The following is a 19885-nucleotide window of genomic DNA, read 5'->3' on the forward strand; positions in this document are numbered from 1 at the left end:
CCCACCTGAACAGAATCTGATATTATATAAGTAGTAAAGAAATGTTGAATGCAGTCTGCCAAAATTTTTCCTAACTGTTTCCTGTGTTTCCCTCTTCCCTCCCCACCACCCCACACACACGGACTCCAGGAGGCTGTGAGCTAGATTTGGCCTGCTTTTTCCAGCTGATCAATGAAATGGGCGGCATGCAGCAAGTGACTGACCTCAAGAAATGGAACAAGCTGGCAGATATGCTACGAATCCCCAGAACTGCGCAGGACAGGCTAGCAAAGCTGCAGGAAGCCTATTGCCAGTACTTGCTCTCCTATGACTCCCTCTCCTCTGAGGAGCACAAGAAACTAGAGAAGGAAGTCCTGCTGGAAAAGGAGATCTTAGAGAAGAGGAAAGGTCCTTTGGAGGGACACTCAGAAAATGCCTATAAGTTCCATTCCTTGCCCCGGTTCGAGCCCAAAAATGGACTCATCAATGGCGTGGTTCACAAAAACGGCTTCCGTAACAAGTTGAAAGAAGTTGATATCCCATTGAAAACAGGCAGGCGGCGACTCTTCGCTCAGGAAAAGGAGATCGAGAAGGAGGAGGAGGAGAAGGGAGTTCTTAGCGACTTACATAAGTGTATATACAAGGTAGTAAAGACCACTTCTGTTGATTTTTCTTCTGTGAAAGCATTGACACGGATGTTCTCTGTGCTGCACTGTGGTGAGACCCAGCTGGAGTCAGCCAGTGGGCCACAGTGTTTTTCCAGCGTCAATGGCTGGACTATTAATTGCTGCAGGCAGTTTGATGAGGGGGTATTAACTCCATCCTGATTTTACTGCAGCTTGACAAACTAGAAAATGTTATTTTTGTGGATGTGCTACATAGAACACTAGTCCCCCTCCATCTATGGAGTTGGCTCTTTGTAAGAAATACTCTAAGCAATTATCCTAGCAGACACAACATTTATTTTCATTTTTTAGTGACGTTTAAAGTAATGTTCCGCTCTCTCACGCCTGTTTCTTGCCAGTTGCTCAATGAGCAGAGTACCACTCCCTTGATAGAGCCATCAAAACTAATGTAGCTAAAAATACACACGATTTAGAAAGTGCAAATTGAAATGCAAACAATATTTTCAACCGTGATGCCAAATTTTGCTAAGCACAAATGGTCATAATGCTTGTTCCTCCAGCACATTTAAAATCCGTTTACAAAGGATTGTTGTCTCTTTCATTGTATTTTATTGGCAGCCTTCCACTATTGAGCAAGAATTGGCATCCCAACTTGCAGTGTACTTTTTAGTTCGATTGAATTATTTAGCAGTGCTGAGAGTGAGATATACAGTACTTACTGTCTGCGGCCAGTAAGCTGCTATACCACTCTTCCCTCCCCAGTCTCTCTCCTGTCACTATGAAATGAAAACAGATAGCATTCCAAGTGTTACTGTCCGAAGTAGTTTTTGTTAAGCTATTTAGAGGCTGACTAAGCTCATGAATTGCATTTAAGAAAGTTCATTCACATTTCTTCTGCACAGCAATGCATTAGAATTTGTCAGATGAAGAGCGTACTATTCTGGGGCTCCCTTCTCACTCCCGTGTTAAAACAAACTGTTAATGATGTTTCTATCACATTAAAAGATACAAGCCTTATCTAATGGCAGCTACATTAATGATATTCCCTGTGCATAGTTAAAAGGCCTTTTTTGTACTTAATATCTTGAATTTAATAATAAATGAAACATACTGATCTTCACATACAAAACACCACCCCACTGCTTGCCAGTATAAAGTCCCCAAGTTACATTTTAGAGGGAGATGAGAGATCACACACAAAAAGAGTGAGTCTGTGCAGAGAAATATCTTAATCAGCCATTACCTGAACACTGTAATAATAAGCCTGAACCTGCTAAGTTCTGAATGCCTCATGCAAAGTGCTAAATGCTCTTATACTCTCATTGACATGCTTTCAGAACGTTGTGGAAGGCTCTCAGGACTTCGCAATGTCAGACCCAGTATAGAATCATAGAAATGTAGGACTGGAAGGGACCTTGAGAAGGCATTAAGTCCTTCCCCCGGCACTGTGCCATGACCAATTATAGGTCTAATGAAGTTTAATAAATGTACTTTTAAAATGTACATGTGATTTAGCACGTAAACGATTAAATATTAGTGAACTTCAGGGCTGACATGATTCATGCTACCCCCATCTACCAAAAGCAGTCAAGATACAAGAACCAAACCAGGCATGAAGTCTTGCATTACAGGATGGTACTATGGAGAACATTGCAACGTGTTTTCTGCTTACAGCCAAACTTGCAATCCTCCTTAAAACCACACATACAGTCAGACTCAAACCTGTTTGAAAATTGGTATGGGCCAGGGTAGAATATATGATACACATTTGAGAATGTTTGCTCAAGGGGTTCCAGAGACACAGCCCCCCAAAATATGACCTCCTAGCCTTAACCTCTGGCTCTGTTACTAAAATCACAACACATCTTATATCTTTCTGTACAGAGGTAGGGGAAAAAACATGCAGTGAGAACTGGTGTCTAGCATCGAGAACAAGCTCTAAAAGTTAACTCTCATTTTTGTTTTTAAGATTATATTTTGTTCTTGACTCTGCAGAATGAACAGCTGCCCTGCTGTGAGTCAAGTGTGGCTCCCAGCCACAGTGTGCAGGTTCCTTAGCTGAGCTGTACTATTTATGGATTAGAGCTAAGGTTGTGTGGTTTCATTATGAATGAAACAGCACTTTAACTGCAGATCCCCTGGCTTGCATAAGTGTGTTTTCTGGGGGCGGGGGGGGGGGGCGGCATTTCTTATCACACTAACATTCTTTTGGGGATATGTGAGAAGACCTTAAGTGAATATTTCCTAATATTTGAGTTTTGAAGCCTTATGTTCCAGAAGGGTATAGGGATAGGAAGGTCCTATTGTGTGACAGCAACCTTAGCTCCACTTTAAGAAAGGTTTTTGTAAATGAATAGATTAGGGCTGGAAAGGACCATTGTGTTCATTGGTCATTGCCTACATTACACAGGTCATAGAATTTCACCCGGTAATTCCTGCATCAAGTCTAATATCTTGTGGTTGTATTGGGGCATATTTTTAGGAAGAGACCACCAGTTTTCCAGTACAGTTCTCACCAATGCCATATGCAGAAGTACTAAAATATTTTGATAAAATACTTGAATAGTCATTGGGCGAGAGAGAGAGAGAGAGGGTGTGACTTTGTTGCCTGGTGACTTGAGAGGTGGGAGAACCCAGGGTTTGAGTCCCTGCTCTCATGACTAATTATTTATACAAAGTGAAACTCCTTCAGCAGGAGATATTGATACCCCCATCCCAGAATAGCCAACAGTCTGGTGGTTAGGGCACTCACCTGGGAGGGAGAGACTGGGTTCCAGTCCCTGCTCTAGAGCTGGGATCAAACTTGGGTTTCCCACACCACCACTACCTCTTCCTTCGCATGCCTAACTCCCCTGCGAGTCTAGCAGGAAAAAAAATCTGGGTTTGGGTGTTTTGTTTGGATAATGACAAAACAATTAGTTTAAACTAAAACAATTAACTAAAAATGGCACAAACTCATGAAATGTTTGGTTGACCTGAATTTGGGTTTTTCAGCAAAAAAAATGTCTGAAAAATTTCATCTAGCCGTAGTCTGGGCACTCCTGACCTGAGTTCATCTTCAGGACTCTTACCTTCCCCTTTTCTCTCCTTAATAGTAATGTAGGTAGAATGAGGTATCACAATATAATTTTGCAATTCAGCTATTCTTCTGTTAAGGCTCCTCACTGCTTCAAAGATTTTGCTTAATACTTCTAAGTTCCTAGAGGATCCTTAGTATCAACTGTTCAGATCTTCTCAGGGGCCTCAAAAGGTGTTTTGCACTTCAGTAATAATTTTGTATGGTGAATCTATTTTCAGCCAGCTCCATTTTAGAGTGCAAAGTCTTAAAATATTTTCTCTTAATGATCCTCAAGAAAATATTGTCATATTTTTCATGTAGAAAGCTCATCAGCCTTTATATGTTTTGTGACTTTCGGGCCGAGGTGGGGGATGTGAAATTTTTTGATTGAGAGAATCAAGAACTTCAATCTTTTTAACAATGCTGTCCACTATTGTATGCAGGTTTCTTCCCTATGATAGGGCAGCCGCCCATCTCAGAATTTGGAGGACATAGTTAATTTTGGAGGATCAGTCCTGAATCCTATTCTCTTTTGTATGACAAAGTGGCAGGCAAACCATCTTAAACCTAAAAAGCTTCTATAGAGCATTCGTTAGCAGCTTGTCATCAGGGAAGTATATGTACAAGTTTGAAGACTGTAGGAGCAGAGGGATTTGAGGATTTGTTTTCAAAGCCTGCCTCAATAAAAGATTCACAAGGGCAGTAAAAGATGAAGGAAATTGCTCATTGTATCACAGACCATCCAGCTCAGAGGTTTATGAGAGTCTGGGGCCCTGGGCATTTTACAGACTTCTTGTAGCAGCTAATTGCCCTGCATTCAGTTTAAAACCAAACAAAAACAAAAAGTTAGGACCATCCATGTTTTAGCAACAGGCTTAGTCTCTTATAGGAAAAAGAAAACAACGACAAACTGCTGTGTAATTCTCCCTGGTTTACTCTTGGGTAGAGTTCTTGCTCAAAGTAAGCAGAAATACAGTCTTAGCAATTTAGCAGATCATGTTTCACCATTTTAAAAAATAAAAACAAAATAATCCAACTAATTAAATGTTCATTTACCAGAAGTTTAGATCCGGAGGGGGTGTGGGGTTGGTTCTTAGGTTTTCCTTTATTTTTTGAGAGGAAGAGGGTTGGCAAATGTGAGGGAAGGTAATTTGGTGTCAGAGGAAAGAGAGAGGTAGATATGGGGACAAGGGATAGACTTCATGTTTGTAAAGCAGGAATTCCTTTTTAACTTCCTTTTTAACATTTCTCTTGTACTTAGCCTGGCCTACTACAATCGGTACATATCACCGTGGCTAGACCAAAATATTGCAAGGTTTGGTGGCGGGGTGCTGTCATCCTTCACATCCCTTAGCTTTCAAGGTTATTTTCTTGGTTTAGAGTGATGGAAGAACTTGAAACCTAAATATAGGCTGCATTTTCACCAGAGGGTATAGGCAGGTTCCAATATCCCCAAGCCTTAAAGGGGGGGCATGTTTCCTGTCTCCACACGGTCTCTTTTCTTGTAAGCCTTTAACTTGGTCTCAGATAATACTAACATAAAAACACTTTTAAGGCTTATTTTACACATTTCCAAATTTCAAACTTTGGATCATACACTGAGAACTTGACCACCGTATTTTACTAAGATCTTTGGCAACCTGGTTGCAGATATACAAAGGGCTGGTGCTATGTCTTCCTATTGATCTCTATTAGATTGAAAATGTGTTTATTATTATATGTGTGTGTGAGCATCTAATATATAAGAATAATATACATGTAAAAGAATATTCAGAAGTTTGCTAAGTGTTGTATAGAACAAAAATAAGACAGTTCCTTGTCCCAACCAGCTTACAATCTAAAGGACATCATGCAGACAAAGTAGTGGAGGAAGGAAGCAACACACATTTTACTATTTTGCTTTTGTAAACCCCCCTGCCCCTCCATACCAATCCCTGGTCTTCATAATATTGTTATTGAACCATGCCTTGCTGCCTTGTTGTTGTTGTTGTACATGCAATTACTGAATATAAAGTATAACTTAGCTCCGAGTCATCCTTTTTGTGTCCTCCTGTTCTCCATGTAGTGCATGTTCTATCATGAACAGCATCTGTTTGCACAGAAAAATAGGTTAAATGAGGTTAAAACACTTTTCCTAAAAAGTGAGACCTTAAAAATGGAAACTGACTTGGTGGAAGTTTTAAAATGACATCTGCATAGGCTCACTTGCTGTATCAGCTGCTGCTTGCCATGGTAAAAGCTGGAGTTCCCTACTGCTTTTAATGGCATTTGAGATACTTGCTTCAGGAAGAAATGTATATTAGATCAATGGACTCTATTGTACCTGTTCTTAGAGAACATTTTGTCCCTTCCCCTCTCCTGGTCTTGGGCTGAGGAAGGTAAGGTTTGCACAGTAAATAACACTGGAGGTGGGGGGCGAAGGTACCATTTTTATTTTCACTTTTAATCGTGCTCTCTTGATTCACAGGGTAGGTCTGTTTCTTTAACAACCTTTTACCGGACGGCAAGAAACATCATGAACATGTGCTTCAGCAAGGAGCCTTCGGTAGCTGAAATAGAGGTGAGGGGCAAGAGAGCACTTAGGCATGGGAAATCTTTCCCTATGGAGGATTTAGGGATGGCTCTGCAAAGTTAAATCAGAAAGCGGCACAGTAGACTGCTTGAAGGTGTCTGATGCAGGAAGAGAATGAAGATGTTGTCTCTGCTCTTCCTTTTGACATTACTTAATATCTTCAATAAAGGCACTGACAAGTTAAAGACAGGCAGGAGGGTTGGTTGGTTTTGTGGTTGAAGCACCAGCATGGGAGTCAGGGGATTGGAGTTCTGTTCTTGTCTCTGCGAAAGTCTTCCTGTGTGAGTTTGCACAAGTCACTTAACCGCTCTCTGTCTCAGTTTTCCCCATCTGTAAAATGGAAATAAACAGTCTTCAAAAGGGATGTTAAGTCTTAATTCATTGTTATTTTTAAAGTTCTGTATATCTGTCTCTAAGAGGAGATGTTTTGTTGGAGCAACACTGAGTGTATCAATGGACTGTAACCTTCTGTTGATTGGTGAACATTTAAAGGAATTTTCTCACTGTCCGTTGGACTAAAAATTTACTACTGCCTTCTTTTGCTATAGCAAGAGTACTGGAGGTTAGTGGAACAGAAGGATTGCCATGTAGCAGTGCACTGTGGGAAAGTGGATACCAACACACATGGGAGCGGCTTTCCTGTTGGAAAATCTGAACCATTCTCAAGGTAAAGTTAGATAAATAATCTGGATTTTTATGGTATTTTGCCTGTTATGCTACAGTTATTCTATTCAGCACAGAATCCATATAAGACTATAGGTCAAAACAATGACTACAAATGTTTGAGATGAGGAGCAACTTTAAGACCAGTTTGTTTTTAATGCAGACGCATAACAATGTGTGTATCACTTCATTCAACAGGCATGGGTGGAACCTTACAGTCCTTCCTAATAATACAGGATCCATCCTGCGACATCTTGGTGCTGTGCCTGGTAAGCAGATCCCCCCCAGCGTTCTGTGTGGTATTAGGAGTCAACAATTTTGGCAGTGTCTGGAGTGGGCAGAATCAATTCTGTTTTGTTTTTTGTTCTGTGCAATTTTTACTGGAGAAGGCCATGTGTGTACCCACTGTTTAAAATTACAGAGGTGCAAGTGGTATTGTACATTTTAATGATTGGCATTGTCATGGCTACTGGGCGAACTGTGCCTTAGACCCCATTCAGTCCCTCTCGAGTGCCCACCTTATATGGTAAGCCTGGCTTTCTGCACCTCACTCTGGGTGGAATCATGCAGCCCAACCACTCTTAGATTGGCTTTGTGGGCTGCAGCCCCTTGGTTTCTAACCATGTTAATGACACAGGCCCAATTTGGTTTTGACATGTGAGAGTTTCACTTGGGGAGCCTGTCACAGCATATGTTTCCAGTGACACAGAAACAGCGTCTGCAAAACAAAGTATTATTTATTCATTCCTCAAAGGTACAAAGCATGTAGGGCAGAGAGTAAAACAATAAAAGGCCTACACTTATGCCTTAAACTTTCCTTGGCTGCATGTGTAAGTACCTCTCAGCCCTGCTAATTTCCTCTGTAGCAGGGAGAAGCACACTGCCCTCTTGCAGCATGTTCCCCGTCTCTGTGCCTCAGTCAGTCTGTCAGCTTTCCCCGACATCCCTTGAAGAGCAACCTCTCTTGGCTCAGCAATCCCCTTCCCCCAACCTTTTTCTAGGGTCTCTGAGATTTAGGACTCCCTAGGGTTCCAATCTTTTCACCTTGGGAAGAGCAACCCATTCCAGCCAGGAGGGAGCCAGACAAGGGGTATTCTGCAATTGATAGCTTCCGCCTTCAGACGTCTCTTTGCCATTGTTTTGCTTCCTGGTTGTTTTCCCCTTTACAACTGCCTTTGATTTAACTCCTGGCCTTCAGGCAGGATAGTGTCACCCAGATAAACTGAGGGGCATATGATATCTATAAAAAACAATGCAAATGTGTCCCAGTTCTCCACAGGGATTCCAAACAAGCCTCCACTTGTTGCAGCATTTATAACCATATTGGGTGGGGACATGATTTCCAATTTATCCTCAATCTGTTCTTTGAAATGGGCACTTTTCCTAGATCTAGAAAGGTGCCGATTTGTTTTCTAACCCATATGGATGGACATTGCCTTGGAGTATTTTGTGTTTCAAGGCATAAAAAGCGATCTGTACGTTTAGAATTGATGAACAGTTGGGGTGATATATCTGTGGGCACTTACTTCTCCTTGTAATGTCCCTTTTAGTTATTACTTGTAAATCTGTGTCAACATTTTGCCTCAGGGTGATGAATGATTGAGATATTGCTTCCGTATTTATAGAATCTAGAACGCAGTGCTGGGTAAAATAATGACAAAATTTACTGTGAATATTCATTAGGACTTCATTCAAGTTTTAGTGGTTTTAAAAAAAAAGTGCACTGAAAGCAGAATTCACAATCACATATACAAATATCTGTGTTGGAGTACTATCACAGTCAGAGAACAAATACAGTTTCAAGTGACTTATTTGACCTATCAAAACTAACCTTGAATTTTGGGTATTGATGATCTATCCATAAAGTAGAAAATTAAAAAAGATATTTGAGTAACTAATAAATTCAAGGCCATTGCAATCGCCTGGTAGATATTTTATGAGCTGAAAGAGTCTAAATTTGTTTAATCTATTATTCTTTGTGAATTATTCACTCTGCTCTGGTAAGACAGAAAATTTTTCTTCAAGATGCATTGTCCATATATATTCCACTCTTGGTGCACATGTGCCCAGTACTCAAGTCTGGATTCTCTTGGCCAGCAGTGTCTGTTGAGGCCGTGCTTCTGATGGAGGATGTAAAGGGTAGGACAGCCCCAGCTGCCTCTTGCTTCCTTCTTACCTCCTTTGGCTATGAATTGGAACTTAGTGTCCAAGTCTCTTTGCTCCACTGTGAACTATGTAAATAGTTAATGATTAGCTTTAGTGTTAGTAATTTGATCTCATTTCCTTTCTTCCCTTTTTGTAAGGAAACTGCTTTTTGCTTGCCTGGGAGGATAGGGGGATCACTCTCTCTGGGTCTGGCTACCCTGCACCGAGAGGTGTTATTGCAGCAGGGGTGGCATGCCCATGCTAGCTTTACTCTTGCTAGCACAGCTAAAAATAGCAGTGAAGGTATGGCGACATGGGCTGCAGCATGAGCTAGCAATCCAAGTATGGTCCCCAGTGGGCTTGTACAGCTCATGTTGCCACATCTCCACTGTTATTTTTAGCGGCCTAGATTTAAGGGTATGCCTATGTGTGCTGCAGTCACCCCTCGGACTGCAGTGTAGACTTACACTATGACTGAACAATCCAGCCTTCAAAAGCTGCCCTTTGTGCAAGGCTGTCATGCCCCTAATTGATGGGCACACCAGATGAATATTGTGTCTGGTAAGGGGCACATTACAGAGAGATGTGCCATCTGTAGATCCTTTTCAAAGAGAACCCAGAGAGCTAGGGAGTCTTGCTTAATAAAGACATTTCTTTTGGAGAAATCTGTGTTCCTTCTCAGGCTCCAGGATGCCCAGGGCGGAAACCTCTGAGCAGTCATCAGCTACTCATGGGGCTGAAGTTCCTGTTTCTAAAGGTTATTTCTCCTTGTCTGGTAAAATGTCAGGTGATGGAAGAAAGACCACAAGGTTCATAAAGAAAAGAGACAGAGATTGCTCCTCACCAGGTCCTTCACGTTAAGAGCCACAAATTGTTTTTAGTCTCAGAGGTCAAGGGTGACACAGGCCCCAAAACGGTCCCACTGGCACCCATTCAGGCACAAGTCTTCATGCCCCAGGACTGTCTTTTGTCGTACTGCATAAATGCCTGGTTCTGACTCCTCAGCATAAAGGCTCCTGGTTCCAGTGCAGTCTACTTAATTTGACTTCAGTGCTAACATATGCAAAATCCAATACAGCGTCTAAAGACCTGTTGGTCTCCTTGACACCAAATTCCCCACTACTAGTGGTGGGGAAGGTGCCTCCTCCAAGAACCAACAGCTGTCCTGACACTGGTACTGCATACATCTACAGTACCAGTTCCATGGGGGCTTCCAGCACACCAATTGGTACAGCTCCTGTTCTGGAGGAATATGCTGCATTTTCCTACTCTGAAACCACTAGGGGAGGTTTCATGAGGTTGTTCCTTGTCTAGGTATTCAGGATAGTTCACACCTGAGAGAATGTCATGGGTTGCTTCCTATTACCACAGACACAGAAGTTCAAGAAGGGATATTATTCTTTGATACCCTATCCCTTGAATATCTGCCACTTTTGCCTACCAGCACTGTTGGCCTTATAGGGCTCCAAGGGAAATGCATCATGGTAAAAGGCCTGCATCAACATGGGGCATTACAACTAGACCAGCTGCTCCACTACCTGCAGAACAGACTGGTCAAGGCTCAGATGAAGAGACCCAGACAGAAGACCATCCTGCCCTAGTCCATATATCCTCATTGTCACTGGATGAGGTGGAAGTTACTGAGTGATTAGCTTGCACCCCAGATGTCTACAAGACATTCCACGACCAACACTGAAGAGAGCAGACCATTGCTACTAAGTTCTCGTCCAGGGACTTGAACAATTTTTGACAAATCCTACATCAGGTTCATTAGCGGTTACAAAAGGTCTCGGGAATCAGCAAAAATCAACACCAATGACCGGTAACCCAAAAAATTAGATGTATTTGGAGAAAAGAATTCTTCAACATGTAGCCTCCAAATGAGAATCATCATCATCATCCCAAAGCCTTGTTGGGATTCTATGACCAAATTTATAGACAAGTTTCCCCAAGACCACATATTATCATAGCTGAGAGTCAGCTCATGGCAGGTATATCCCTACAGGCAGCCGTGCATGCTGCAGATACAGCCTCTAGAGCAGGGGTTCTGAACCTTTTTCTTTCTGAGGCCCCCCTCAACATGCTAGAAAAACTCTGGGGCCCAGCAGGGGGCCATCCGGACCGGGGTGGGACCCTGGGGCATGGGCGTAGTTTGACTTCTATCTGGGGGATGGTGGGGAAGGGCCAGCAGGGCTTGGGCCATCTCTGCACAGCAGGGTCCAGGGAGGGGGTGCCACCTCCAGCCCCCTGACTCACCTCATCAGGCCACTCACCTGTTCGGGGCTGTGTGCCGGTAGCTACTGCCCGAGGGCTCTGCTGGGTCTGGAGCTGCCTGGGTAGCTCTGACTGGCTGCATGAGCAATCAAAGGAGGCTGGGAGCTGAGGAGCAGACGCAACCCCAGGCACCAGCAGCAGATGGGGAAATGCCATGGCTGCCCACTCCATGGCACCATCAGTCAGAGGAGCAGTTGCCCCTCACTGCCTGGCTCTGTCTTCCTGCCTTGGACCTGGCCAGAGGGTGGGGCATGAGGGAGAGGAGGAGGTTGGGGGCTGGGAGGGTGGAGCTGCCCCCAGGACTACCCCACTCTGGGTCAGGCACTGCAGCTTGGGGGACAACACTCTTGTGCCCCTCAACTCCACCCATGGGCTCAAAGTTTCTGTCCATGGCAGCGGGGCTTCAGCCCTGCCGCTCCTGGCTTCAGGGGGATGGAGGAGCTCGGGGTTTCAGCCCCACACTGCTCCTGGCTGCAGGAGAGTTGTGGGGCTTGAGGTTTCAGCCCTGCACTGCTCCCGGCTTCGGCCCCACGAGGGGTGCTGGGGCTGGGGCTCATGGCTTCAGCCCCACGCCGCTCCCGGCTGCAGGGGACGTTAGAGGGCTTGGGGTTTCAGCCCTGCGCTGCTCCTGGCTTCAGCCCCACGGGGGGTGTTGGAACTCTGGGCTTCAGCCCTGTGCTGCTCCCCTCTTCAGCCCCATGGGGGGCACTGGGTTTCAGTGGCGGGGCTCCGCAGCCCCCCTGAAAGGGCTCGTGGACCCCTGGTTGAGAATTGCTGCTCTAGATTATGGCCACCTCAATTGCTATAAGGAGATTCTCCTGGCGCCACAATTCAGGGATCCTTAAAGCAGCTCAAATAACAGTTGAGGATCTCCCCTTTGAGGAATTTGAACTTGTTAGTGTGAAAACAGATGAGACCTAAAGGCCTCGTATGCCACACTGAGATTTAAATGGTAACCATGATAGAGGCAATCCTTTTACCCTTAATACAGGCAGCCTGGAAACACCTAGGAAATGTCTGAAATTTCCCAGAAGGAAGTCATCAGGATCCACACCACCCTCTCTGCTGATCAACCTCAGGCGACATGAAGGCAGAAGATTTGACTTCTTGGTCTAAAGCAAACCCCTTTGGCTCTTCCAATTATATCCCCTTCATTTGGGAATAATTTATTTCATGAATGGGTCCTGGAGCACCAGCAAAATCGACCGCTGGGGTCTTGGAAACTGTAGTTTATATGTTATTCCATCCAGTTCCAGACCCTCCCCAACCCGCCTTTCTCATCCCTATTCAGGGACCCCTCTCACTGAAAGCATGCTATATCAGAAGGTGCAGTCACTTCTCAGTCTCGGAGCAATGGAAGAAATTCATCAAGAACACAAGGGAAAGGGATTTTACTCTCATTATTGTCTGATTCCCAAAAAGAAAGGCAGCGGGCAACCCATTCTGAACCTCAGACAGTTGAACACCTTCATCTGCAAGCTCAAGTTCAGGATGGTGATTCTGGCCTCTGTAATTCCATGCTTAGATCAGAATAACCGGTACATAGCTCTCGACTTCCCGGACACTTACTTTCATATAGCTATCCCACCTGCGCACAGAAGATATCTCAGGTTTCACGTGGGCAATTGCCTCTAGTAGCAAAGGTCATCACCATTCAGCCTACCAACAGCATGAAGGGTATTCATAAAATGGTTGCTGGTGGTGGCCACTTACCTCAGGAGACAGGTAGTCCAAGTTTTCCCATATTTTGATGACTAGCTCATTCATGGGAAGGTGCGCCAGCAAGTAATAGACTTCATTTAACAGACTCTGCAACTGTTCGCCTCTCTAGGCCTTAAAGTAAACAAAAAGAAGTCAATACGGACTCCAACACAAAAAATAGAATTTATAGCAGTCGTGCTGGTCTCCCTAATAGTGATGGCTTGTCTACCACCAGAGAGTCCAAGTCATATTAGACCTATCTGTCGACCTTCATGTTTACCACAGGATATCAGTGAGAGCTTTTTTGACTGCTGGGACACATGGCCCCTGCACCTTTGTAATTCAGCCTGCCAGACTTCTGTTGCATGCAAGGGTGTTTGAGATCTGTATTATGTATCAGCTAAGCTAACATTACCTGTCCATCCTAATACATGTTCCACCAGAAGTCCTGTCATTAAATTGGTGGAAGGGGCCCTTCAAAGTCTGCAATGGGACAACCATTCTCCCCTTCACTACCATCAAAAACATTGGTGACAAATTCCTTTACTTTAGCATGGAAAGCCCATTTAGACGATCACAAACACAAGCCACATGGACTCCTCAGGAAGCAAGGCTCCACACAAATGTCCTGGAGTTAATAGCCATTTTATGTAAACAAGCATTGGGGCGTAAGGTCTACTCCTTCATGTTAAGAGGGTGTACATCTTTGGAACTTTTGTATCCATCGTGAAATTACTCTGAAGGCTGTTCCTCTCCCAGCAATACAGTATGTGCTGGCAGATCACCTTAGTGAGCAGTTTTCAGACACCCGTTACAGGCTGATAGATTACACTTGAGAGAGAGGTCTTATGTTGTCGTCATTCCAGCATACACCGCTTTGCCAAAAGAGCAAAAAGGAAATGTCAAAATTTCTGGTTTGGACGCAGACTAAGTCAGGGGTCATTGCCTGATGCATCTCTGATTTCACGGTCATCAGGTCTCCTGTGCGCTTACCCTCCAATTCTGTTCATCCCCAGTGCTTTCAGGAAGCTCAGATGGGACTCTGCCATAATGATCATGGTAGCTCCAGCATGATCAAGACAGTTCTGGTATCAGGCCTGAAGAATCTCTCCATTCAACCGTCAATACACATAGCTCTCCAACCAGAGGTCATAATATGGAGGCACGGCCAAGTCCATCATCCCATATTCCCTACACTTAACAGCATAAATACTGGCTGACTGACTTCAGTAGAAAGAACCTGCTCATCTGCAGTACAAAGTGTCCCTGTCCACAGCAGAAAAGACTCTACCAGACATACTTATGCTGCTAAATTGAAGAGATTCATGATCTGGTCATAACACCACCAGTTATCACCATCTCAAGCAAAGATTCTAGATAGACTGGAATTTATCTCCTGAATTTAAAGAACACTGGACTATCTGTGAACCTGTTAAGGGGTCATCTAGCAACCATCTCAGCTCTCCACTGTCCATTGCAAGTGGCTTCTACATTCTCACACCCCACAGTGGCCAGATTCTTATGAAAGTTAGAGGAACCCCCCCCCCCCCCCCCCCCCCCCCCCCCCCTTCTTGGGATCTAATTGTTCTCAGAGGGTTAATAGGCCCACCTCTTGGACCTTTCAACACAAGTTCTTTTTCATCTTTCCATAAAACCAGCCTTCCTGGTAGTGATAACATCAGCCAGAAGAGAGGGGGAGATACAGGCATTGATGTCAGGGCCCCCATATCTATCTGCCTTTCATTTAAATCACGTTATTCTCCTGCCTCTATTTTTCTCTCTCCAAAATACATTAAAATAAAGTAAAAATAACGAGGAATCCTTGTGGCACCATAGAGACTAACAAATTTATTTGGGCATAAGCTTTCGTGGGCTGGAACCCACTTCATCAGATGCATGGAGTGAAAATACAGGAGCAGGTATTAATACATGAAAGGATGGAGGTTGCTTTACTAAGTGTACCTGCTCCTGTATTTTCATTCCATGCATCTGATGAAGTGGGTTCTAGCCCACGAAAGCTTATGTCCAGATAAATTTATTAGTCTCTAAGGTGCCACAAGGACTAATCGTTATTTTTGCTGATACAGACTAACATGGCTACCACTCTGAAACCTATTGAAATAAAGTGAGGCGAAGCTCCACACTCTAGATGTCCGAAGGGAGTTTTAATTCTCTATAGACAGAACTAAGCCATTTAGGGTATCCCCTTGATTTTTCATAATCTGTAAGGCACAAAGACATTCAGGGTGCAGGCATGGCCCCAACAAACACTGCTGGCCAGGATAATTCAGACTCAAGTGCATTGGATGCATGCGCACCAAGAGTAGACTCTATATGGACAACATATCTCAAAGAACCACAGTTACTGTAATGTTAGTGACCATTTCATTTAAAACTCCTGGGTCAACTCAATGGAGAAGCAGGCTTTTCAGCTGAAATGCGCTCCAAAACTGTCTTTTATTTATTTTTAATTGACATTCTAATCCATTAAAGTTTATTTTTAATTTCTGTATTTTAGGAGTGACAATTCCTTGGCTAAGTATTGGCATGGTCTTTTCTACCTCATGCTGGTCTCGAGACCAAAATCACCTTCCATACATTGACTACTTACACACTGGTGCTGATTGCATTTGGTGAGTATCCCTGTGGTTTGTCCCATTACTTGGAGCCCCAATGGCTCTCGGTAGGAAGATTAGAAGCTACTGCAGTACGGCTACTGCATTTTGCCTGAATAATTCACATCAGGAAATGAAGTTTCTGTGATTACAAATTTAATGGGAAAGTCTATCAAATTTCTTGACAAATGGTATGGTATAAACTAAGTGAAAAACCCCTTCTAAAGGAAAGGGGTTTAATATTTCTTCTATTCTCTGTTTTAGGCTATTTAGCAGCAAACCATTTCTGCCTTGTGTAGATTTCACTCTGCAGAATGTTTCTGAACACCTGGAATCTAAATGACAGCTAGTCAAGGCAGGATTTCCTTAAACTGATGTGTAGAGAGAGTTATTCAAGCCAGCTATATATTCTCATTTTTAAGGTGATTGATCCCATCTTTCTGCTAAACTGTCCCCACTCTTCTACTTAAGATAACTTGAGACTCTGTAGATACCAAACCACATATACCATATATACTCGATCATAAGCCAGTTTGTTTATAAGCTGACCCCTCCAAGATGGATAAGTAAAAATGGTAAAAACTGTATGACCCTTTCATAAGCCGACCCTATATTTCAGGGGTTGGCAAGCTTCGGCTCCCGGCCCGTCAGGGTAAGCCGCTGGTGGGTAAGGACATTTTGTTAATCTGAAGCGTTCGCAGGCACGGAGCCCCTCAGCTCCCAGTGGCTGCAGTTTGCCATTCCCAGCCAATGTGAGATGCGGGAAGTGGCGCTATTTCTCGCAGCTCCCATTGGCTGGGAACAGCAAACCGCAGCCCCAGGGAACTGAGGGGCTCCATGCCTGCAGATGCTCCAGGTAAACAAAACGACAATGTATTAGATACTCAATTCAGTGATTTCATAGAGTTTAAAATCATCAAATTTTGGTGTAGACCCATTTATAAGCCGACCCCCGCTCTTTGATGCTTCACTTTTTTACCAAAAATATTCGGCTTATGAACGAGTATATATGGTATATTTTTAATTTGTACCCAGTGATACCTGCCTTTGAAGCCACATCCTTCTAACATTTTGATGTGGATGGTTGCGAGTCTGTAACTTCTTATAGCCACATTTTGTGTTTTGTGGGCACCTGTTGCAAATAGGTTTAAAACATGCTCACACATCTGCTTGGAGGTGACTGCTGCTTACTGTAGTCATTACACAATATTGCTCAGATTGTAATGGAAATACAACAGCTGATAGTGAAATCACTGGAAGCAGATGGTGCCGGCATTTAATATACTTACCTGTGTTATTCCTGTAGTACTATCTTATCCTGAAAGGATCTGCTCTACAATAAGAACAGTATAAGCAGCTAAGCTTGTAGACCTTGATTAAACAAAAACGTAATAAAGTAATTAAGAAACCCCTTGATTATAAAACTTTAATGCATGGAGGCTGAATTATAATGGCTAATGATGCCTGGCACATACCACACATAGTACTTTAAAATGCTTTATAAGATTTCAAGAAAACCAAACATACAGAGATGTTTAGTTACCCTCTTAATTACTAATTAAAATTATTTAAACTCTTATCAGTATTAATGATGCTAAGCTTGAGTTGTGGTTCTGTGCCAAGTTGTGTGAATACAGGTAAGCTTATGTCACAGCTAAATTCCCTAACAGGATTTGGTCCCCATTGTCCTAGGAACAAACTTAGAATAAGAGGCTGTCCATGTGATGAAGAGCTTACAGTCAGTCTAAGATAAGACAGATCCATAACTGGGAAAAGAGACAATATACAATCAGAGTGAATTGTAATGGCTTGCAAGTGTCATGTGAATTCTATTAATTTTATAAAAATATTTTTTGGGGGGGAGGGGAGATGGGAGAGGAGGTTGTTTTTCACATTTTATTATAGGCAGAGCTGGAGGCACACTCTACAGTTAAGGTTGCCTAAGACACTGTTTTTGGTTGTGTATAACTTTACCAGACTTTAACTGTTTGGCCTGATATTTTCCATGCTAGCTGTCAGCCCCAAGCTAAATTTCTTTGGAAAGTTTCAGCAATAGCAATGAAGGTGCTCCCAAGAATCAGATTAGGGAAAAGTACATTGTTTTGCAAGCATTAAAAAAAAAATCTTACGTTCTCCTGTTTTTTCGAGAAGCTCTAGCACCTCCATGCTTTTAAGCAGTGATTTCATATTTGGCAGGGCGTGACCCTAGTGTCAGGGATGTGCCTGTTGCTGTTCCCATGAAAATCCACCCACCTTTCGCTGAGTTGTAAGCCTCTGAAAATTGCCATTTGTACATGCTCAGTAGAGAGATAGAGGCTGACAATTTAAATTCCATCCACACTGAACGTGCTCCAGACCTAGGCTGAGGACTTTACCTGCAATTGCTGCTCCTAGCCACCAGGGGCTGTTGTGGCACCAGATATAAAAACTGAGAGCAGAGGTGTCTCTCTCCTGTGCTCTCAATTCACCTCCTTCTACCATGTCCCCAAATTTTTTTCAATCGTGTCCTTCCCCCTCCCTAGTCTGCGTCCCCTCACCCCCGCAGCCAGGTGGGGGAATGAGTCGGGTCAGGGAGGGGGAGCTCTGCTCTGGGGGAAGGGTGGGGGAGGGGGAGCTGCTGGTAGATCTCTTGCCGGAGCCGTCCTTGCCGGAGCCGTCTCCAGGCTCCCGCAGCTCTTCCCGCTCCCTCCCCTGATGGCGGAGGCCAGTTACTGTGGGTAACTGGGCTTTTAGTGTCTGGTCAGCAATGTTGACCGGTCACTGCCCTGTCCCTTCTGGTCGAAAACCGGACACCTGGCAACCCTAAGCCAGGGCCACAGCTGGGAGCCAAGACCAGGAGGGGAGCCGTGGCTGGGACTGAGCCTAGGGCCAGAGCAGGGCTGGGTGGCACTCCCTCCCCACCTCCTGGGGAGCTGGCCCAGGTCCACTGCAATCCCCCACCCCGGATGTTCCTCTGTGCCACTTAGGGGGGGGTGTACCTCACAGTTTGGGAACCACTGTCCTACTGGCACCCAGCTAGTATTGAGGAGAAGGGAGTACCCTAACTCAGATGCTGAGTGGTGAAGAACAGAGTTGGGGTGGTGAAAACTGGCTGTGGGGGTGGATAGAAGCCAGGGCCAGCCCCTCAGTGTTTTGCCATCGGGGGAAAAAACCCTTTTGGTGCTCTCCCTCTGTTACCAGATGTGCCCCTTACTTTGGCATATGCTCATTTATTAGGGTTACTCTTCTGGGGGAAGGGGGTGTCTGTAATTCCATTAGTGTACTGCTTATGTCACTTGTGTGTTCATATGGAGCTCCACTCCTTCCTTCTGCAAGTCCCCTCCCAATGGAGCTATCCTGCAGGACCTAGGTTCATCAGGACTAGGTTCCTCCAGCCCTAGAACCAGATGAACACACACACACATTAACAGAGCAAGTCTGAGCAGACCAGGTCAATCAGCACTCTCAACCCCCCTATATGTCCCTGTACTCAATGGGCTGGGTCAAGCAGCACTGTCAAGCTGTCACCCTTATGTGCCCCTGGTCTCAATAGGCTGGGTCAAACAGCACATTCAGCTGCCCCCCCTTATATGCCACAGGTTTAACATGTCCCTATCCCCACTTTCACATCACAATTGTACTGGTAGTAACCCACTTGATGAGCAAACCCCACAGTATTTTTGGGTGCTATAGGGATCTTTAGCTTAGGTAAAAGAAGCGTTGCTGCAGAGTAAATGCGGGAAGCTAAAACCACAAAAGAGTGAAGTTCAGAGAGAGTGAGAGAAGCAACCAGCTTAACCATAAAAGTTATTTATTGAATAATAGGGATAACTACACAAGGAGAGCCTAAACCAACATAACATACATTATTAAAGGTTAATACCTGAGGTAGAAAAGAAAACAGAGAGAGAGCAAGAGATCAAGGGGGGAGGGATAGCTCAATGGTTTGAGCATTGGCCTGCTAAACCCAGGGTTGTGAGTTCAGTCCTTGAGGGGGCCACTTAGGGATCTGGGGCAGAAATTGGGGACTGGCCCTGCTTTGAGCAGGGAGTTGGACTAGATGACCTCCTGAGGTCCCTTCCAACCCTGATATTCTATGATTCTATGAAAGAAAAGGATCTCACCACTCCCTGAAGCGTGAACTGGTCAGGGTTCTCAGGTGATGGTGGTAGCTCAGGGTCCTGAGTGCAGGAGACAGGCAGAGCCCCCAGCAGGATCAGTGAGGAGATTGGAGTCCCAGTGGAACTGATGCTGTGTTTGGGTTCATGCATCA

General features: G+C 44.3%; 1 protein-coding gene and 1 long non-coding RNA gene across 2 annotated transcripts in view; one reads left to right on the forward strand and one right to left on the reverse strand.

The window, feature by feature from the left end:
- JARID2 (jumonji and AT-rich interaction domain containing 2) overlaps positions 1–19885 on the forward strand; it is a 302580-nt gene that overhangs the window by 259120 nt on the left and 23575 nt on the right. The window contains exons 8-12 of the mRNA XM_007054880.4: positions 130–623; positions 6131–6223; positions 6784–6902; positions 7097–7167; positions 15537–15651. Of these exons, the coding sequence (XP_007054942.3) occupies positions 130–623; positions 6131–6223; positions 6784–6902; positions 7097–7167; positions 15537–15651 (892 nt within the window). The remainder of the gene's footprint in view (positions 1–129; positions 624–6130; positions 6224–6783; positions 6903–7096; positions 7168–15536; positions 15652–19885) is intronic.
- LOC119565623 lies at positions 171–14886 on the reverse strand. Its single transcript, XR_005224395.2, has 2 exons — positions 13031–14886; positions 171–6565 (listed from the first exon to the last, which is right to left on the reverse strand). It is a non-coding gene; the product is annotated as an uncharacterized LOC119565623 (long non-coding RNA).

The sequence above is a fragment of the Chelonia mydas genome, chromosome 2 (assembly GCF_015237465.2).
Source record: "Chelonia mydas isolate rCheMyd1 chromosome 2, rCheMyd1.pri.v2, whole genome shotgun sequence".
Taxonomy (NCBI): domain Eukaryota; kingdom Metazoa; phylum Chordata; order Testudines; family Cheloniidae; genus Chelonia; species Chelonia mydas.